Genomic DNA, 22,459 nt, shown 5'->3' with positions numbered 1-22,459 from the left:
AAATCATGTTCATCTCACACAGAGGCCTGGGAAGCTATGATTAAAGACAAGCAGAGATTGTCAAAGATGGTGGCATACAAAGGTTAAAAAAAAAAAACTCATAATTTTCCTACTCTACATGAAACTAGGAGGAGAAAAACGGAAAGGATGATTCCTGTAATTTCAGTAATCTTCGGGTTTTATGAAAGTAATACTGTGTTATTGTTTGTTCAGAACCTGTTTTGCAGGCCTGTGATCTTCCCTCACTGGGAAGAGTAGACTGGCGTACTATATCCTGGGAAATCCGAAACACAAGGCCTTGCTGTGTCATAGCAGGAATGAGTGGAACAGTTACTTTGAAAGGAGCGGCACACTTTTGCTAGTGTGTATGCACAGACGCATCTCACGAGCTCCCAGAAATCCCAGGCCCTTTGTGACTCGACAAGAAAGCAAACCAGTTTGAATGGGACACAGTAAAATCCCCTTCCCTTTGTTCTCAAAGAGCAGTACGCCAGTGTTCAAGAAAGCCCCTTACTTACTATGGTTCTAAGGCATTTTCTTTTCTTCTTCTTTTATTAATGATCTACCTTAGAATTCGGCCAAAAAGCATCTCAGGGCAGCCTTGGACAGATTCTTTCAGGTGGAAAAACATGTGAAAATATATTTAGAGGTTTTCAAGTATCTTTAAAATACTCCTTAATTTTTTTCTTTGTGCTACAGGATACGTTCAGGCAAGTTAATGTTTTGAATCCTTTGAACTCTCCAGCTGGGCTCCCCTTTATACTTAAAAAAGAGAACAACTCTGGGACTTCTTAAGCACACCTGGTTGTTAAAAACACTGAGTAGAAAATAAGGGCATTACTAGTGAGAGTATCGGCTAATTTCTGAGAGTCATGAATTTGGAAGCTTTCTGGGTGTATATATTAACATACTTGAAAGGAGCAAAAAATTGGCAGCCTTGTTAAAATGATAACAACCATGAAGGTTTTGATTGAAGATGTTACCAATTTACAATCAATATTAATCTTACCTTCTTTTTTCCTGTCATATTCCATTCTTTTAGAACTTGAATTGCACTGCCTAGATAAAGACAAAGAATCTTCAACAAATATTCACATCATAAAACAGCACACAAAATTCATCTCTGTCTTTCCATCTTGGTAGCAGCCTTTTTTTTTTTTTTTTTTTTTTTTTTTTGGCTTTTTCATTTGTTTTGATACATCCTATCTTAATAAAAATGCCAGTTTCATTTTTTATTTCCCAGATTTTCATTTAATTCACTGTATGATCTTGGTTTTATCAAAATATTAAGCCTCACTACATGAAGCTTACTTTTTTATCATTATATTGTCGTACGGAAAATGAAATATATCTTGAGAATTTTCTAGCAGCTTTGTTGCCATAAGTAGAATTAAAATTATTCTGTTTGATATATGAATAAAAATACCTATAATCTTCTGAACCAAATATGGGATTCTGAATATTATTAACAATGTGAATCACAGCTTTCTGTTTGGCCATTCTTTCTCTTTCTCTGTCCCTATTCAAATGTTCACATCTTGCAGGGGGATGAGGAAGACATATTACAATGATATTAGTTTCTCTAGAGTTAGCATGGATAGAGATGGGATGTGGTCTACAAGGCTTCTACCTTGAAACTAAAAAAAGTTCATTAAGTGAAAAGTTGGGCCCCAGGTTCTGTCCATCCCATTCACATATGTCGGTAGAACTGCACTGACTCAGAGAAGATACCTAATTAAATTATATTCAAATTATATTAAATTATATATAAATTAAATGCCTAATTAAATTACAAGACATTAAAAAAATGTTTTATCGCTGGCCAGCTGCAATCCATGTTTCTCCATAGTCTAACAAAGTTCATTCATTCATTCCAACTGTGCTGAAGGTAGTTTCAATAACAAGTTATTGGTAATGAGGATATCAGTTGTTTTCAAATAAATAGGCACAGTATTTCTAAAAGAGAGTAGCTCTTTTAAGTGTATTCTTTTAACAATTTTAAAAATTCTCATACAATCTAAATATACTAATAGCTCTCTACAAGGAGTATGTTGGCCAAACAAAGATAAATTTCGGGCTGGTCTTTATAATAAATTTCAAATTAGTAGGGTCCTAATTATTGAGTCTACTGTCACTGTTAGATAAGCAGAAGGCCATATGGCTTTGACTAATGTTTAGACAGGCTAATAATTCCTATCTATTTAAAGTTTCCAACTCAACGCCCCTCTTAGACTTGTCTGAGTTGCATGTACTTGAAATAATAAGACTGCACCTAAAAGTAAGCTATAATTCAGACTTTTTATTAACTGGGTTGGTCTTTCTCTAATTTGTCCAGAGAATTAATGTTTCACAGCATTTTCCTTTCGAAGAAATTTAGAAAGTCCCTTTTGTTAAGTTTCTTGGTAAGTCTTGGTTAATAATAATTAGGGCAGTTCTTACTTATAGCTACGCTTCAGTTTTCTAAATAAAACTAAAACTTAAAAATGCTAAATACTGTTCATTTTAAATAGAAAGTGGTGGTGAGTTGCTTACTGCTTTCACAACTGCCATATTCAATTAGTCCTCTAATTTTCATGTTTTGATATACATTCTATTTGTAATTTGGACAATGAGCTTTAGGGACTAATTTTGAAGAAGAAATACCCATATTTACAGAGGATTTTGAAACTGTTATTATTAAATTTTAATTATACTGAAACGGCTTGGAGTTTTTCAGCCACTCAGAGGGCTTTCTGTATGCCTCATAAATGACTCCTAACAAATATTTTTGACTGTCAGTTGTTTGGCTTTTTTTATGGTTTTGGGTTTTTTTTCTTTTTCTTTTTTTTTCTTTTTGGAGACAGGGTCTCACACTGTTGCCCAGGCTGGAGTGCAGTGGTGCAAACATGGCTCACTGCAGCCTCGACTTCCTGGGTCCAATCAATCCTCCTGCCTCAGCCTCCAGAGTAGCTGGGACTACAGGCATGTGTCACCACTCTAGACTAATTAAAAACAAAAAATTGTAGAGACAGTGTCTCGCCATGTTGTCCAGGCTGGTCTCAAACTCCTGGCAATCCTTCTGCCTTGACCTCCCAGTATGCTGGGGTGACAGGTATGAGGAACCTGCCTGGCACCCAGTATTTTTAAATCAAGTTTTCCTACTGCTCCCCAACCAAAATGACTTCTCATGAGGCTTCTCAGCAATCAATGAGCTTTATTAATGAGATCTCAACACTGACAAGGTGAAAATTTCAAGAAGGACAAGCAAGGTGCTCTGTTTAAATACAAACAGATTTGATGACAGTCCATCAGTTACTGTGCATCTGATCAAGATCACTCTGCAATAAAAACTTTCATGATGAGGAACGTGGGGGGCCTCAATCCAAGTGGGGGTAGGGAGGAATGGGGATAATAGCCTTTACCCTTTCCTAAAGCTTTTTTTCCATGCAGGTGATGTTGGCAAGAAAACCTGAAAAGAGACTGTATCTGATCCAGGATATGCTTATTTCCAAATATTTTTTGAGACAAACTGCACCTAATGCTGCAAAGTTAGATTAATATTGCATTCTCTACTATTTGCTTCTTGTGACTAAAAATTATGTATCTCTTAGTATATGAAGCAGGAAAAAACAGTGAGAAAAGTTATGCACCATGGATTTGCTTATAGGTCTACTGAATGATAATCATTTGCTAATTCAATTAGGACCCTAAACCTTGACTGCTGATAGCAGAATGTGAGCATATTGCTTAGTTCCAAGACCTTGCCCTGAAATGCAATTATACTTTTAGAAACTCAAGAAGGTTATTCTACTCCTAGGAAAATAAGTAAATCAAACTGTCCTTGATAAACTGTAAATAGGATACAACTGAGAAATGTGCTGGCAGGTCTTCCTTGACCTTATTTGACAGATTATGTGTAGCTTGCCCATATTTACAAAATAGAAACTAATGCCAGGACAGAAGACATATGATAACTGAGGACAAGTAAGAGATCTTTGTTCAAAACTGGAACTTGTTTAATTTGATTAGGAGGGATAATTTCCCAAAATTTACAGGAAATCCAAAGCATTACGTTGTAAATTATAGGATAAACATATTCCTGAGACTTTAGATTTTATAACATCTCTGGCAATGGACTACCTAAACAACAAAATTTTTAAAATAAAGCAAAAAGATTTTAGAGGAAGATAAGATAAACTGATATTCTGATTAATTTGGCAATCTAAAAATCATAAACTAAAGATATTAAAGAATAAACCAGTCCTCTTAGACTACATAAGCATCAGGTTTTAGAATTCCAGTCATAATGCCAAGTAGGATTATGTTGGTTGGAGAAGTGAGAAGACTTTCCAGATAAGGACCAAAATACATTATCCTCCATTCATAAGAATGGTATCAAATAAAGGACACATTTATTTATTTATCTATTGAGACAGGGTCTCAGTCTGTCATCTAGGCTGGAGTGCAGTGGTGCGATCTCAGCTCAGTGCAACCTCTGCCTCAGGGGCTCAAGCCATCCTCCCACCTCAGCCTCCAAGAAGCTGGGACTACAGGCGTGCACTACTATGCCTGGCTAATTTATATATATATATTTTTATAGAGACGCGGTTTCACCATGTTTCCCAGGCTGGTCTCGAACTCCTGGCCTCAAGTGATCTGCCCACCTTCACCTTCCGAAGTGCTGGGACTACAGGCATGAGTCACTGCTGGCCAAGGACACATTTAATATTAAATTGGAGTGACTGGTAGGCAAGGAAATTAGTAGCACTATAATCAATATCCTTTGAAAACTCTCTAGTCTTTTTTTCCTTAAATGAGAGATAAAGAACTTCCAAATTCTATTCTTATTGAGTGTGTCTATTTTTTTTTTTTTTTGAGATGGGGTCTCACTCTGTCACCTAGGCTAGAGTGCAGTAGCGCAATCATATGAAACCTAGCACATTTCTATAAGACCTAAAGTACGCATAATGAATTGATATTCAGTTCATTTAAGGAAAAAATATGGAATATCTGGAATATTTAGGTCTAACATCTTCAGCTGCAGGGTACAGGTATACCTACCATCCACAAAGGCTTGCACGGCTTTATCCACATTAAAATCAAACTGTTGGAGCACCAGGACTATTTCATTATTGCTTTTGTTGGGAACAACTGATCTAACTGCATAGATCTGTAAAGGAAAAAAAAAAAAAAGAAATAGAAATGTGAACACTTTAAATATTTTTCATCTATGAATTGCCCACTGGATAGAATTACAACTATTAGAAAGGCCTTGAAAAGCCAACTAATCTACCTTCTTGTCATCAAGCATACTCAAGGCATTCCAGACCAGTGAAAATTCATCCTGGTAATCACCTTGACACCCACTTTATTTGTGTACACATTTTTACAAAGACCTCCTTGTAGGAGTGTAGGAGCATGTGTGAAAAGCCAACTCTGGTTTTGCAATCTACCCTCCCCCAAGACTACAGATGCATACAAGATGTGTTCTCGGTGAGGACACAAAGTCTTTTTCTGTCTCAGGCTTCCTTTCCACTGGCTCAGGGGGTATCTTTAGAAAATGTACAGAAATAGCCTCATGCCTCAGCTTCTCTATCTGCACAGTGGAAACAGTCATCTTGAGGGTCAACAGAAGTGTGCTGTGAAATTCCATTAATGTTTAAAGATACAAAAATGTGGAGCATTGTATTTTTGAAATGGTAATCTTAGCTATAGTCCAAAAAATGTTTGTGAACACACTTCTGAAAATCAAACATTGAAAATAGTAAAAGTAAATACATATATCCACTAAGGATTTCAATAGGTTAAAGTTTATATTCAACGTTTAATGACATATATGCATTTCCTAGTCAAATTTAGCATATATTCTTTCTTCTTGCCTATTAGAATTAATTGACCTTTATCTCACAGTACTTGCAATAACTACAGAATGTTCTATTGATTTTAGTAAAACCTGGTTCACCCAGTTTTCTATCACAGGGATTACTGCAGCTGCTACTGAGAAATACTAGAGTACTGCATGGTGCAAAGGTAAGTGATCATTAAAGCACTGTACGGTCTTCAAATGTTTTCATCAGCATTTAAATTATGACCAGTGGGTTTTAGAGTTAAATGCAGTTTAGTATAATTGGATTCACAGAATATGGATTAAATGGGTATGGTATGTGTAATGTGATGCTATTGACCAGAACATTTCATTGAACAAGATGGCCTATTTCCTGATTATGTTAGAAAACAGATCACCTATTCCATACAGATCTGCATGTAAGAGTATTTAGGTTGTAATGAGACAACAGCACAAGCTACTGTCATGTACCCACCCAGCACAAGCCATGGGTGGGTATATGACTTGTAAAGGTGCTGACACTATAGATTAGAAAGCTGGTTTTGAATCTTGACATTTTATAAATGCTAAATATTTGAGTTTTACTGAGGACTCTAATATTATATATATATATGTATATATATATGTATATATATATGTATGTGTGTGAGTCACACACATACAAATTGATTTTCTATTCTTACATTTCATTGTTCTTAGTTTTTCTAGCATCCATTAAAACAAATTAACGTCTTCAAATCTAAGTTCTTTCTCACTTCTTCTCTGTGTCATCTTTAAAAATCCAATTCTGTGAGTATTTTTTGAACACCTATTATCTGACAAGCAATCAAACTTCCTGGAACTTAGAGACTAGAGGAGGATTTACACATTGACCAAACGATTGCACAAATATATGCTTATACATTCCTAAGTGGTATAAAATCATATGACAGGGAGACTTGACTTATATGACTTTATCCACTGAGACCTGGATGGAGGATGAGTGAGAAGAGATGGGTGGGAGGGGAAGGGGAAAAGCATTTTGGGCATAGGGAACAGCATGAGTGAGGAGCAAGGCATGGATGAGAAGGGAGGAGTTGGACGTGATTAGGGAGGGAGGCAGAGGGTAGGCTTCTAGAGTACAAGAGGAAGCCAGAACTGGGCAGGGACCAGATCGTACAGGGCCTACAAGGCTGTGCAAAGGATTTTGATCCTGTGAGCATCCCTCAACTATCCTTTTGATGAGCTGGGTTTTTTTTTTTTGTTGTTTTGTTTTGTTTTGTTTTTGAGAGAGGCTAAGATGGGGAGGAAAAAAAACACAAAAAAATCCCTCCATCCAGCCCAGGAAGGTCATTAACAGAATGTGTTCAACAATACACATTATTTGCCTCATTGTTACCAGTGCACTGGAATTATACCTAAAGATTATGTTACCCTTCCAATATAGCTCTTTTAAATCTAGCATTTATTTCAAGCCACTATGGCTTAGTTCCTATTACATAAAATTTCTTAATAATCACCATCATTATTACTACATCAGGCATACCTAAATAATATAATTAATATAATATTAGTTATACTAAGTACATTATAGTTATATTAGACAAAGGTTTTCAATCCACCTACACAGCTGTGTGAACTGCAAAGACCCAGAATTATGGAATAAACATAAAATAATGGCTTTCTCTGCCTCCAGTCTCTCCCCTGCAAAACACAATGTTGTATTATGTTAAGGCAAAACACAAAATAAGCCACTACTTGTGGAGATACTTCCTTTTTAGATGTTTATACTACTCTTGCCTAACCTTCTTCAAAAGAAAAAAACACATGGTAAGATGTGCACAGAAAACATTTTCTATCCTTGTCATTTTGTATATCCTAGCACTGACTGTATCCTTAGAAAATTGTCAATAACTGAGTTTTGATATCAAATCTAACTGAATATCAGATACAATTCCTGGAGGAAGACATTTAATTAGGACAGGTATTCCAAGTTTTACAGAAAAAGGGGAAAAAAACAGTTTCTGCTTATACTTGGATATTACATAGTAATGTTGAATTCTAGTAAATTTCTGGGCCAACCTCTGTTTCTGCTTTAATCACCTGGCTTGGCGAATGTGGAGACAGCGGCATTGTTTCTCAGCCTGTTATTTATAAATTCACTATGTTTATTTTCCTATGGAAATGTCTTTGAGAAAGATGGAGAAATTGTGTGAACTCACATGTGCACATAAAAATAAAGGAACCTCACTGTGTCACTCCTCGTAATTCAGTGGTATCAAAAAGGGTTTAAGCATTTTAATCTAAAAAAAAAAAGCCCTCATTATGCAGAGCTTTAAATATAAGGCATGGATGACCAAGGAAGAGTTATAGTGAGGTTGTGCTGAAAGGCTTGCCTTTGCAGTTGGAAACCAAGCTTCTGAGGACGGATGCTCCTGGAAGGAATGGATCAATCAATGCGTGACTAATAGTAGTTTGCATACGGAGAACTCATAAAATTCAAGCCCGCAGCGGCTGTTTTGCAGAGGCTGTTTCTGGCTCAGCTTCACACAGCCTTTTACTTCATTGCCACAGCCCAGGCTAACACCTAAGCCACTGTTTGAAGCTGCACTTGACTGCCTCGCTAAAGGACTCTCATGCCATAAACAAAGTGGTCCCACCAGGCGGCCGCTGTTGGGTGACAGTCAAGATGGCTAGTTAGCGGTTCATTTAGCAACTGCTTTACCTTCCCAAAATTATGTTCCCGTATTTTGCTTCTGCTAATTTCACTCTGGTTTGGCAAAGTCCATGTGCTATCTAGAAACAGCATGATGTTTTGGTGCCACCTCTTGAGCGTTTTAGTCATGATCCTCTCCTCTCTCTGGGGTTTCCCTATCTGACTCCGCAGGCTCTGCCCCATGGCGCCTCAGGCCCGCCCTGCTGGCCTTTTGCTTGCACTAACTGGGCAGTGAGGCAGTGTGACTTTCATGGACGTTGTTTGGTTTCAGTTTCCCAAACTAACTTACCTTCTCTGCACCTGAGCTGTCTGGTTAAGAGCCGTTAACAGATTTCCTCATTCATACTGTGCATCTTTTGAGCCTGTCTGTGATGACCCTTAGAAATTATTCTTGGCTTCCTGATGAGTCACTTAAACTATGTCTGAGTTTCCAAAGTGGCTCTGACCAAAGTTTTCAATCCACCCACACAGCTGTGTGATCAGCAAAGACCCGGCATTATCAAATAAACATAAAATAACTGTTCTCTCTGCTTCCAGTCTCTCCCCTGCAATTCAGTCCCAGGCAGCTGCTCTTCCTGGAGTATATTCGTGACCATTTTACCCTCTTCCTTAAGAACTTAAGAATAAAGTTCATTATCTGCAACCTGGCATTCAACGCCAACAACAATTGGGCTCCAACTTGCTTTCTAAATGTCTCTGACTTTACCCCTTCACAGACAAGCTCCCCATGCCCAGTTTTGAACCCCCACCCCCAGGCTGGGCTTTTCCAAGATATGTCTGAATTGCACATTCCAGGTGAAATGCCATGTGTTCCATGAAATCCTTCTCCATACCCCCTGCCAGAGGTCACCTTTGCCTCAACTCCTGTAGCCCTTGGTCAGCAAGTGTCTTAGCCCCTTTTCCTTTATAGCTCCAGTATTTGTGTGTGTGTCGTGTCTCCCAGATGGTAGGCAACGTGAGGGCAGAATCCTCATCTCGGCCATTTTTGGATAATCACCATGCCCATTCACAAGCGACTAATACGGTGCATGTAGTAGGTATTTAATACATATTTGTTGAGTGAGAGAATGCCAACTTATAGGTACACCAGGTGGCTGCTCTGAGTCAAAGGAAGACTCCACCATCTTGTGTGGACCATCCCAGCACTCTGCATCTACCACTCATGATAACAGTGGGCAGGTCTCACTTGATTGATGTCATTAAGCATAATATGGGTAGGGAGAACATATATATGTTCTTTAAATTTCAATAACAGAGACTGGAGGAATATTTATGAGATTTGTACATTCTTACAATTTTAATTCTATAGAATAAGGTACTCATGGTATTTTGTGGAGTTTTAAAAATATGAAAAAGCACAGTAACTGCCTGTCTATCCTTCCAAGGCTCAGCTTAGCAGACAGACATTGGTTGAGCCCCCATTAAATGACAGGAGCTGAGGATACAAAGAAAAACTAGATACAGTTCTGCTGTAAGGAGGCACAGTTTAGCAGTGGAGCCAGAAATGTCTACAATAAAAGTAGGTAGTAAGTGTTGTACTGTCCTTATGAACAGGGTACTGGTGCTACAGAGAAGGAATTAACTTTGCTGAGTAAGGGTGAGTACTTTATAGAGAGCCAAATGTCATGGAAGGAGCGCTGGAGTTAGACAGACCTATGTTCTAATCTTGGCTCTGCTACATGCTAGCTCTATGACCTTGGGTGAACCACTTAAATTTTTGAAACTTGGTTCTGTAGCTGTAAAATGAGGATATTATCTTCTAGAGCCTATGTAAAAATGGAAAGGGATGATGCCTGTAAAGTGTTTCATATAGAATTTGGCATATATTAGCTACTCAATAGATTTTAAAAAGAAAAAAGTGGGAGCATTTGCATTAAGGGGTCCCTCCAGGTGTGGCTTTGAAGTGGAAAGACCATGTGGCTTGAATGTTGGTCAAGACGTATTTGGGGGAGACTACCTTGTCTACCCTTCTTCTTAGAGAACCTCCTACCTCCACAGACTTGCTAAGGGGTCAGTGGACCGAAGACTCTGTCCCCACTTTTCCCTTCTCTATGGTGTAACTGGTACAATGAGAAAGTCTATCTTTAGGGTGGTTAACATGGTTTTATCCCCCTCTTCTTCTTTCATTTAATTATTTACTAAATGTCTACTATGATCAGGCACTGCACTAGAGGCTGGATACAGCAGTAACAAAACAGATATGGTCACTGCCAAAACTAGAGAGGGAAACGGATATAAACACAGAAATTAAAATATATCACTGCAACTTGTGCTAAGTGAGTGCTATGAAGGAAGCAATCAGAACACAGTGACAATGAATTACAGTGGTCAGGAAGTGGCCTGGCTAGAAAAGACAAAGTGAAACAATTAGACCCTCTGCCTTGAAGGTCTGAGCTATTCAACACAAAGGGAGAGAAGCTGGAGAGCAGATGAAGAGAGGCTGGACTTGCAACTGCCTCACTTTCTCTCCTTCCTGCTCCTTTAACTTTTCCTGAAGTCTCATGAGACGCTGCCAGACCTTTATAATAATAACCTCTTTTTTTTTTTTTTAAACTTGTGCTAGTTTGAGAGGGTTTCATTTTCTAGAGCAAGTATGGTGTGCCTGGAGGCAACATTAATAGCCGGGGCTGGAAATAAAAATAATAAAGCTAAATAATCCCGATTGGCAAAGGTGAGAAAAGGAAGATTTTAAACATAAGTCCCATTAGAATGTACATGACAGCTGGGAGAAGAGAGGCCTGAGACCTTTGCTCACACACTTCTTCCAGCATTGACATTGCCACCATTATTTACTTATGTGACTTCCTGCTCTACTGACAGGGAGCATATCTTTATATCCACAGGGTCTAGAACAATGGGTGGCATTCAGTAGATGATTCATAAATGTTTGTAAAATGGATGACTGACTGAATGAGTAAAAGGAAGCAGGGAGTCTAGTAAGATGGTTACTGACATATTCTAGTTTTATTTATCCATTTTTAAGTGCATCTCTAATTAAGAATTAAGTATTACACACCATTAAAAAGCTTAATGGATTCAAGCCCAAAATGTATGGAGTGCCTCCTGGGTGCCAGGCAGAGCATATGGCTGGCTCTTTCCTTGAGAAGCTTGCAATCTTGGAGGTGAGCTTAACCTTATCCCCTACGATAAGGACAGCAATCAAGCAGCCAGCAACCTCCTCCTCACACCAATGGGAACTGGAGTTATTTATGGGTTTGCCGTTCCTGCAACTTTGAAAGGAGTTTTATAATCAGCTTTGGTCACATTTCTCAAATGCTGAGCCATTCAGAGATGCCTTAAAAACAGCTCATCTGTGTATGCTTTGCTTCACTTGCTGGGCCACTAATATTATCTACACAGTAATGGAGGTAGTTTTCCTATGAATTTTCTTGGGGAAGAAAATACTCTTTGCAGACCAGTACCTTTGCATCATGGATAATTCCATAATTTAATTGCCTTTTCTAACATCTACTTCCTGCCAGCAAAAAATATGCATGAGGTGCTGTCATGTTCTACTTGGCTGACTTTTGGGGAATTAACACCAGGGGTACAAATCAAAACTAACTTTTTTTTTTTTTTGGCAGGAAACCAGGAAGAGAAAGAATAATGCAGATTTGAAGATGGAAAAAAATGCAGTTTTTATAGAATTATGGGAAGTAAAAGTGCAGAGGATCTTAGAAACATTCTAGTTGTGGCTTCTCAAACTTTAAAATATATTCTGATCACCTGGGGATCTGATTGGGATGAAGATTCTGATTCAGAGGCTTGGGGTGGGTCCTGAATTCTACATTTCTAATCAGCTCCCAGCTGATGTAAATGCTGCTTGTCCAGGGATGTGGTGGGCAGAATAATGGCCCCTCAAAGACGTCCATGGCCTTATCCCCTGGAACCTGTTAACATGTTAGGTTACATGGCAAACTGAATTTGCAGATGGAATTGAGGTTGCTAATTAGCTGACCTTCAAATGGGGAGATCATCCCGGATTATCTCAGTGGGTCCAGTATAATCACAAGGGTCCTTATAATTTAATGGAGATGGAAGAGAGTCAATGGGACAGTGATGCAATGAGAGAAAGGCTTGGCCAGCCTCTCCGGGTTTGAAGATGAAAGGGGGCCACGAACCAAGGAATGCAGGCAGCTTCTAACAGCTAGAAAATGCAAGGAAGAGTATTCTCCCCAGGGCTCCAGAACCAGTGCCTTGAGTTCAGCCCAATGAGACCCATTCGGACTTCTGACCTCCAAAACTAGAAGATAATCAATGTGTGTTGTTTTAAGCTGCTGAAGTTGTGGCAGTTTGTTACAGCAGCAACTGGAAATGAATGCAATGGACCACACTTTGAGAAACAAAGGCCTACACTTCTCTTCCTCCATCCTTATAAGGAGATGTCTTTCCCTATCCCACCAACTATTACCTTTTAAAAAAATATACCTTCCAGATGGCAACCCTCTCCACAAAGGTTTGGGGGAATTCTAGCCATTCACTCATTCAAGCCACATTTTGTGAGGGAAAGTGAAATGAATCTCACACAATCTTTGCATCCAACGAGCTGACAAAAGAGTAAGGAAAATAAGGCAAAGTCATAAATAACTAGCACATTATTCTGGTAACAACATTCTCTCTGAATCTTACCTGCTCTCTATTCTTTCTTTCATTAACCCAGACAGGTTCCCCTATCTTTCACCTGGACTCTGGAAAAGGCCTCCTAATGGGATTCTCTGGCTTGGTTTCTCCTCTCTCCAATCTGTCTTAAAACAGTCATTGCACAATTAATCTCCCCAAAGTGCTGAGCGTGTTCACTGATAGAGGGAAGGAGATGGCAGTGAGAAAGAATTAGAAGAGGGGAAGAGAGGAGATAAATTATGAAACAAGCTTCCACTGGAAATAAGAGAAACGTCATCAAAACCCATGTGGAATGGAAGGGAGGTTCTTCTGTTTTTCTAAGAATTCAGAGAAAGGAGAAAAGGAGAAGTGAGAGTGAAGACATAATAAAAATTTCAGATTGTGAAGGGGAAAATTTATGGAAACCATTCCTCTGCGTGAGAGTTTTAGAATTCGCTTTGGGGCTTAAAAAGTGGAGAAAGGTTTAGAGCTGCCCTTATGGAAATGAGATAGGAAATGACCTTGATGAATGACGGAATGCTGAGCAGGCCTGTGGGTCCATGGTGCTGGACTGCACAGATCTGTTACGGTGCCGATCGGCATGGCTTTCCCCAGCAATTCTCAACAAGCCAGAAGCAGGAGCAAAGCAATCATCCATAGTTACAAACTGAACTGTAAGAAATGTAGTGGTAGATTTTAGGGCTCAGAAACATAGGGGCTGAGTATCACTAAGGTGTCTGATGAAGGCATCTGTGGTCTATGAAGGGGGAGGATGAATTGGAAGACTAGAGAAAGGCTAAGGGACAAGAAAGAACAGATGTTAAAGAGAATTAGAAGATGAGAGAGGTCAATGATAAGGACATGCTCAGAGAAGGGATGTTAGACATTGCCAGTATGTGGTCCCAGTGCTGCTTGCTGGTGTGTAAGTATAACCCCTTTTCTGCAGTCCAGCCCTTTGCTTTTAAAAAGAATTAAAGTGTTCTCCACAATTCCATCTTTATAGAGTAAACGTGCTCTTCTGCAATTTTTCATAAGCTGTGCTTCCTAAGTTTTTACTATCTGATCAAGCTCACCTGAGCATATCCTGTTAAAATATGTTGCTATAAGAGAAGCACATTGCTCCAGAAGTGGTTGGATTAGAGCAGAGGACTGTGAGACCTGCACCTGCCTTGGTTGGGCCCCGTTTATCCATTAAGGGAGTCTAAGGTGGCATCAGCAATTTTAGGAGCCACATTAATTAATCACTAGGTCAAATGCAGGTTACTTGCTACTAACTCTCCTTCCATTGAGTTTGAGACAAGTGTCCCCTGGCCTTTACTTGTGCAATGACTAGAACACAAAGGTAGGATTTTATATTCATCTTTCTTAAATTTCAATATGTAAGTTCTGACATATCACTCCAGCCAACTGTTATGTTTTAGAACCTTGCATTTTGCCCCATGATAAACAGGAATGTTTCAGCCATTCCTTCCAATTTTGTATCATTTTAAAAATCAGTTGACATCCTCTATATCTTAGATTTGTTATTTGAATTTTGTGTAGGCCATGGCCAAGTACAGAGGCTAGAGTATTACCATAAAAACTTCCCTCAAAGTTGAAATTAATCTTTTAATACTTGTTCATTCATTTCTTCAGTCAGTCACAATGCACAGACTCAGAAGCTGGACTGCAGCAGTGACAGATGCATTGGGGTTTATAGTCTAGGAAGGCAAATGTTTGATGAATGTTATAGAAGAAGCAGTAAGGATGCTCTGGCATCTATAACAGGGGACCTGTCCTAGTCTAGAGAGTAAGGGAAGCCCCCTCCAAGGACTGAAGTTAGCTTAAACCGAGAATGATGGGTTAGTAGCACTATAGTTAGGCCAGGGGAATGGGAGGGAAGGTGGAACATTCCAGGAAGAGGGCACAACGTCTATGAAGAGATAGGACTGAGTGACTGGAAGAACATGCTCAAAGGAATGAAGGTCAAAGATTGCTGGAGCATTAAGTATGAAAAGGAGGGGGACTGTGGGTGATGCTGGAGAAGAAAGGCACGAAGCAAAAGTGGGCAAGGCCCTGGAAGACTTATAATTTTGAGGCTTATTCTAAGGGCAAGCCATTGAAGAGCTTTACTCAGGGGAGGAACATGATGCTTGTATATTAAAGGTCATTCCAGTTTCTTTGTGAATGTGTTGGAGGAGATCAAATGGATTCCTGTTAGGATTCTAATACTGTCCAGGGGAGAGAAAATGGACCAAGATGGGGCAGTGTAGAAAAAGACTCACAAATTTCTTGGGAGGAAGCAATTGATTTGCATTTAACTAGATGCAGGGAATGGGGAAGATGAAGGCACATGGGTGATTCCTTGGTTTCTGGCTTGATTGTCTATGTGGCTGGTGGGGTCATTTCCTGAGAAGGGACCAGTGGTGGTAGCTTTACTCTTTTGGGAGCCTGTGAGACATCCATGTCCAGATATCTAAGAGGCAGCTGAATCTGTAAATCTGGAGCTCCAGAAAAGAACTGAGCCAGGGATAGAGATTTTGGCACCATCAGCATCAAATTGAGTCTCAACCCTGGCTGCAAACTGGAATTACTTGGTGAATTTTCAAAACATAGCTAAACCTGAGCCCCACTCCAGATATCAAATCTGGGACTTGGCATTCCTTAAAAAAAAAATTTCCCAGGGACTCTAATATCCATCCAGAATTGAGAACCATGAGTGAGAAATCATGAAAGTCATAGATAGGTAAGGGACAGTGGATGAGGCAAAGGAGAGAAGGTGGCACAGGATAGATCTCTTTTTAAGTATAACTGCTCACCTGTCAACTCATTTACCTGAGTGTACTCACTACGCACCCACCCCTTTCCATTATTTATGTAATATTATAATTTCAAAAATACCAGTTCTAGTTTAGAACAGTTTTACTTTCTGTAAAGCAAAACTCTTCGAGAGGGCACTCTCTCTCTCTGTAAGAGGGTATCCCAGGTATTCACTGCTGCATAACAAGTGTCCAAAATTTTGTGGCTCAGAACAACAATCTATTTTTCACTATTTCTGTGGCTTAGGAATTAGGGAGGAATTTGGTGGAGCAGTCTGCCTCAGGGTCTCTCATGGAGATGGATGATGGGGGGGGAGGGATGCTGCTGCAGATGGGGTGTGTCTGAGCCTCTCTCTCCTTGTGCAGTCTCAAGGTTTCTCCAAGTGGTCTGTGTTGATGGGCTAGTCTGGACTTCCTTGAAGCATGGTGGAACAGTCAGACTGTTTACATGGCAGCCCAGAGAGCCACTGCAATATCCCACCTGGTGAAGAAGTAGCAGAATCACCTGGCTTTGGAAGTCTTTTCCTTCCTACTATACTGATCAACCAGCTACAAAAGTCTGCCCAGTTTTAAGGGGAGAGGCAGGCTCCATCTTTTAATGGGGGAAGATACTATTGTTGTCTCTTTGAAAAATACAGTTGGCTTCAAATAGTTAAAGATAATGAAATCAACAACCCAGATTTCTTTTTACCAATTCTTCGTCTATACTTTGTCAAGTCACTGAACATTTGGAAAAAAAGCAAATTTATTTAACAGTTACAATAATACTAAATGAAAATTGATAGTTTCTGTTAAATACAACTTCTTTAATTCCTAGAAATGAGCTGATGACTTATAGAGTAAGAGATATTCAAATGGACTTCTCTCCTATCTAAAAAAAATAGTAAAATTGGAGACTGATTTGAGTAATAATAAAACTTCAGTCTCCCACACACAAAAAAGTAAAATTAAAATGAACTAAAGTATTTTAAATCTTTAAATTTAGTCCATGATCAACTTTTTATATCAGAATTTTGATTTTTAATCTGACACTGGGAAGTTTAAATATATACATATAACTCTCAAATCATTGTTAGCAACAGTCTCTTTGATCTACGTTTAAACAAGCAATGAGCTTAATACATATCTCATTTCATCCATTTAGTTAGCGTATATTCAGTATATACCTACATGTTTTCTATAATTGCTCTTGATTCTTCTCATATTTTCCCAGAACTACCAGTTAGACTTGCACATAATTTTAGGGTACACTGAGTCCTTGAGTCCATTGGAGGTCTGTTTTCAGCCAGCTGGTTATACCTACATGGTATTAGGACTTAGGTAAATATTCTGTCTAGCCACTATCACTGATGAATTCTATACTTTAATTTATTACTGAGGACAAAAAAATGTTATCTTCATTCAAGGCATTTTGTTTTTGGCATTTTGTTTTTGGTATTTTAATCAGAGTAGAATACTAAGACACTTTAATCTTCTGCTTCTAACTTAGAATATTCACTAAAATCTTTCTTCTCATTTTCTTTGCAATTTAAAGTCTCCACTTGGAGGGGGAAATGGTAATTATTGACATTCACTCTCCCTGAGGGATTTTTTTTTCCTGCTCATTCACAGAACTTTTCAGATAAAGAGTACCATAAAGGTATAAGTCACTATTACCCTTTAATCAATACCAGAATAAAGGAGTTAATTATTTTTTAGTCAATACCAGAATAAGGGAGTTGGGTTAATCTCTAAATTATATTAACCTTGGATATTTCTTCACTGTGGTGTAGAGGAAGCCGATGATTTAAACACCATGGAAACTAGAAGCACATTCTCTCTCTTTGAGGGGAGTTTATTTGTTCACCTACGTATCATTTTTCATTTTAACAGGTTTGATCAATTAAAAAAGAGCATGATGATTTGAACACCAGTCAAAATTATCATCTGATTGGCCAGATCTTGTTTTCCCAATGATTTTATGAGTTTATTTGTTTGCTTTTCCTCTAAAGGCAGTAAAAAAGAATTAAAACTAGTCAGCATTTGCCAAATTCCTGAAATTACAATTTGAGCCACTAAAAATTTTAAAAACTACAATTGTCCATCGGAAGATGAGTGGATAAAGAATGTGGTATATATACACAGTGGAATATTATTTAGCCTTACAAAAGGAAACTCTGCAATGTGCAACAACATGACAACACTGATGAATCTTGAGGATGCTATGCTAAGTGGAATCAGCCCAGCACAGGACAAATACTACACGACTCCCCTCATATGAAGCATGTAAAATAGTCAAACTCATAGAAGCAGGGAGTAGGATGGTGGTTTCCAGGGCCTGGAAGGAGGAGGAAATGGAGAACTGCTGTTCAATGGGTATGAAATTTCAGTTATGCAAGATGAGTAAGCTCTAGAGGCACTGTCCCTATGGCTAACAATATTGTATTGTACATTTAAAAACACAATAAGAGGGTAAATTTCATGTTAAATGTGCTTAGCATAATGTTTTTAAAAAGAAAGAAAAACATTAAGTTATATAATTGATCCTAAATCATCATTTCAATATATTTTTGATAATTACCTTCAAGGATTGAGAAGCAGAGTTCCGAAGCATCCCTAAGACAGGAGGGCATCAGAAATGTTATGCCAGTGAACCACACATGGACCTTTAAGATGGTTCGATCAGGTTCCGTTATTTTATAAGAAACTGACGTACTGAGAGGTTACGTGCTAAGTTCAACCTGAGGCATCCAGTTTGTATCAGGACTCAGGTTGGTGCCCATGTTCTCTGATCCGCAGCACAGTCTCCCTTTTGGTCTTTCACGGTGCCAGTGCGTAGGAGGTGGGAAAGACCACAGGTTCATCCAATGATAGAGCTGCAAAGGATTTTGGAGTTCATCTACATGAACTCCCATCGTTTGGCAGATTAAAACATTGAAGCCAAGAGAATAAATACAATGTATACACATTGTACACAAAGGACAGTTTTTCAGTATAATGATGTCCCTTTGTTACTTTATAATGTGGTTTGAAACAAAGTATACTTTTAATGGAGAATAAGATTACTGAATCATTGTTCACCCTAGAAGTTGAGAAGACTTCCCATACTAGTGACAGTATGACTTGGTTTGCTAAAGGATGGGAAATTCTAGAGTTTGCATTTTAATTTACTATTTACTTTAGAATGATGGCTCCCAAACTTTTAATTTATTCTTTTCAATAAACATAAAAATCTCAAGCTTTTCTCATATAGTTGAATTCCAAAATAGGTATTCCAATTTCCTTTTTAAATATATACATATGTATTTTGTTACACTCTGAGGTATTGTGGCAGCTACGGAAATCAACACAGTTGACTGACAGCCTAGCTGCCACTCCTCTGGGTCCCCCAGTGCATTTGCACCCCAGCCACACTCCCCCCAGGAGGTTGCTAGTTAACAGCTGAGGAGGCTGGGGACTCGTGAAAGCTCATTTCTGAACATTACCCCAGTGGGCAACGTTGGCCTAAACACTCCTCATCAGCCTGCCGAAATTCAATACTGCATTGTAAGTTTGAGACATTCTCTGCTCGATTTTCCTTTCTTCTCCCTCTTCTTTCAAGCTATCAGATTTGCATGGAAGTCTAAAGCCTCTCCCTGCCTGCTCTGGCTGCCTACCCTCTTCCCCATCTCTTTTAATCCCATCTCATCTTGGCATCTGTCTCTTGGATGACTCAAAAGAAAACAAATATGTGGGTTTTTTTTTCTAATTATACCTATCTTTTCCCCCACTGACATTCTAATACTTGCCCTAGACCCAGGAAGCATGTCCCACTTCCTTCTTCCTCCCTATGAGTTGAGAATTACCATTAGACAATAGTGGCTAAATTATTTAACACTGATTAATTAGCCAATATTTGGGGGGCACAAAGTCTATGATATTATTATTATATAATAATTATTACTGTAGGATAAGTACACAAATAAATCAAAAGTCCACTAGGAGCTTATAATCAAGTTAAGGAGCAATGATTTACAGAGAAAATGTGGTTTTAATAATAATACAAACAATAACAATTTTAAGGTCTGAGTTTATGCATCTATCTGTTTGTCTGTCTACCTGTCTGTCTAATCTATCCGAACAGATTTCCAGTGTACAAGGTTAGGAGAGAAGGAACCATTGTTACAGCCTTCCAACATTGTCATTTTCTTCTCCGTAAAAACTGAATAATTTAATACGAAGGATCATGGTGAGAAATAACTAGAATGTTGGTAAACTACCTATAAATCCCAAGGGATTGTGAATAGAAGTTACTTCTTCCTGCTGCCAAAGGGTTTCATTTTCGACATGCTCTTGTATTCTTTAGCATTAACCATCTATCTTATATATACCTCTCAGTTGCAGTGCACAGGGGCTACCAGGAAAGACTGGAAGGAGTGGGGGTGGAGAGGCAGGAGAAGCAGGAGAGAAACACTGTGAATTCCGATCATGTAGCCTGGAAAAAGCAATGCGATGCTAATCCTACAATAGTAAATTTCTTCTTATCCCCTGAAACTGATGCTGACATTTCCATTTATTCATTCAGTTCCTTTAGACTCCTTGTCAAATCTCTTCTAGTTGCCAAGCAACAGTAACAGCAGTTCTGTACATAAGCATTAGGCAACAACTATTGTCAATGTTTCTCCTTTCTGTTAATGGGAAATTTAATGACCCTTTCCTATGAGAAAATGATGACAAGAACTTGTTTCATGGTGAAATCTGAAAGCTGTGTGGCTTGTGTTCTTGTTTGAATCCAAGGGTTGGACTAAATTGACTTCTACACTCCTGCAAATTTTTCCCCAAAGCTTCCATGGTTTGCACTTTCAAAACAACTACTTAGCATTAAAACTTGTCTCAAATCCCATGAAGCGAGTTATCTATTAAATGGAGTTAATGTTTTAAAGATGCATAATGATGGGTTTCTTCTGTACTCTCTCTAATCAAATGCTTGGATTTTTCTGACCATACTCCACCCCACATAAAGATTTGAACTATACGTCACTACTCTGTAAAATGCAGATCAAGAGAGTTACAAGAAAAAATAATAAAATAGTATATATTTATTCAACAATAATTTAAAATCTGCTCATCCGTTGGGGACAGACACCACGACACACAGACATGAACACCTTCTATTATCTCCATCATCTGCAGAGACATTGAATATGTCACCTCTCTGGACAAGAGACTTTTCTCCTTTTTACTATTCCTTGTTTTTTATTTGAATGATTCTATACAATTATTGTTTATAAACCAATTTACCTCTATAACTGTAACAGTTCTAAAAGCTATTCACAGTGAGTGGCGCAGCTCAGCGATGACATTATAGACTGAGCTGTTCCCTATTTCCATATCATCATATTGTCTAGTCTCACTTATTTTTTGTAGGCTCAGCAATAGCTATAAATGTTTGAAAAAGTCAAGTTCGCTTTTATGTTCTTTTTCTCATTTGGTCTTTTTACTTTTTCTTTCCAATCTTGGTTCTATGGGAACATATATATATATATATATATATATATATATATTTTTTTTTTTTTTTTTTCCAGATCGAGTCTCACTCTTTCGCCCAGGCTGGAGTGAAGTAGCATGCTCTCCGCTCACTGCAACATCTGCTCCCTGGGTTCAAGAGATTCTCCTGCCTCAGCCTCCCAAGGAGTTGGGATTATAGGTGTCCACCACCACTCCCAGCTAATTTTTGTATTTTTAGTAGAGACGGGGTTTCGCCATGTTGGCCAGGCTGGTCTCGATCTCCTAACCTCAGGTGATCTGCCTGCCTTGGCCTCCCAAAGTGCAGGTGTGAGCCACCGTGCCAGGCCTCAAACAAAAATGTTAATTAACTAGAGCTCTTTTTCCATTTTTTAATTGTGAAATAAACAGATAGGCTCCCCCAGATTCTTTCTAGTTTATATCGTTAAGAGCTCATAAAGCAGCTCTACATTTATTATTGTACTTGATGACTTTGTGAGGCAGATTTTATTATCATGTCCAATTTACAGATTAGGAAATTGAGGCCCAGAAAAGTTAAGTGGCTTATTTCAGGGTGCTCAACTAATAATCTCTGACTTCTGTCTCCAAACTCCACACTCTTTCCACAGCCTTACCTTGTTGGAGATCACTTCCCAAGTGTACTGGGTCCTCTAAAGTGGCTTAGAGGTCACTCATTGGAATTAGTTATCAGTGCATAATTGGACACTTTGCAACTATTAACCCCATTTACAAAGACCCTCTTTACTTTCCATCACCAAGTTTTACTGCTGAATTGTATTCTATTTAAACTGATTTATGGGAATGCATTAAAAATATCTGACTAAAATTTCTATTTTGTCTATACCAGTTCTAATAATCCTTTCTTATTCAGTTAAAATTATTTAAACATTTATATATCTAATTTACCTTGGTACCCACATATTTTACACAGAAATAATCTAACAGTGACTATTAAGCTCTACACTGAAATCATCTATAAATTTCTAGTATTCAATTTCTTTAAAAATACATTATTTAGAAAAGAAGCTATTAAAAAATGAGTATGCCCTAAATATAAGA

At 38.4% G+C, this 22,459-nt stretch overlaps 1 protein-coding gene across 39 annotated transcripts in view; it reads right to left on the bottom strand.

The window, feature by feature from the left end:
* The window catches only part of SPATS2L (spermatogenesis associated serine rich 2 like), a 173,389-nt gene that overhangs the window by 61,525 nt on the left and 89,405 nt on the right, over window positions 1–22,459 (bottom strand). For 35 of the 39 annotated variants that reach the window (XM_063791449.1, XM_001170105.7, XM_063791447.1 and 32 more), the window contains 2 exons: window positions 5,041–5,149; window positions 1,010–1,059 (listed from right to left, as the gene is read on the bottom strand). In XM_063791449.1, coding sequence (XP_063647519.1) covers window positions 1,010–1,059; window positions 5,041–5,149 — 159 coding nt within the window. Of the gene's footprint in view, window positions 1–1,009; window positions 1,060–5,040; window positions 5,150–18,476; window positions 18,772–22,459 lie in introns of those variants that run through there. The other 4 variants (XM_016949473.4, XM_054680053.2, XM_063791464.1 and 1 more) reach the window with 4 other exon arrangements.

The sequence above is a fragment of the Pan troglodytes genome, chromosome 13 (genome assembly GCF_028858775.2).
Source record: "Pan troglodytes isolate AG18354 chromosome 13, NHGRI_mPanTro3-v2.0_pri, whole genome shotgun sequence".
Taxonomy (NCBI): domain Eukaryota; kingdom Metazoa; phylum Chordata; class Mammalia; order Primates; family Hominidae; genus Pan; species Pan troglodytes.
The sequence above is the reverse complement of the archived record's forward strand: the minus strand, read 5'-3'. Positions and strand labels throughout refer to the sequence as shown.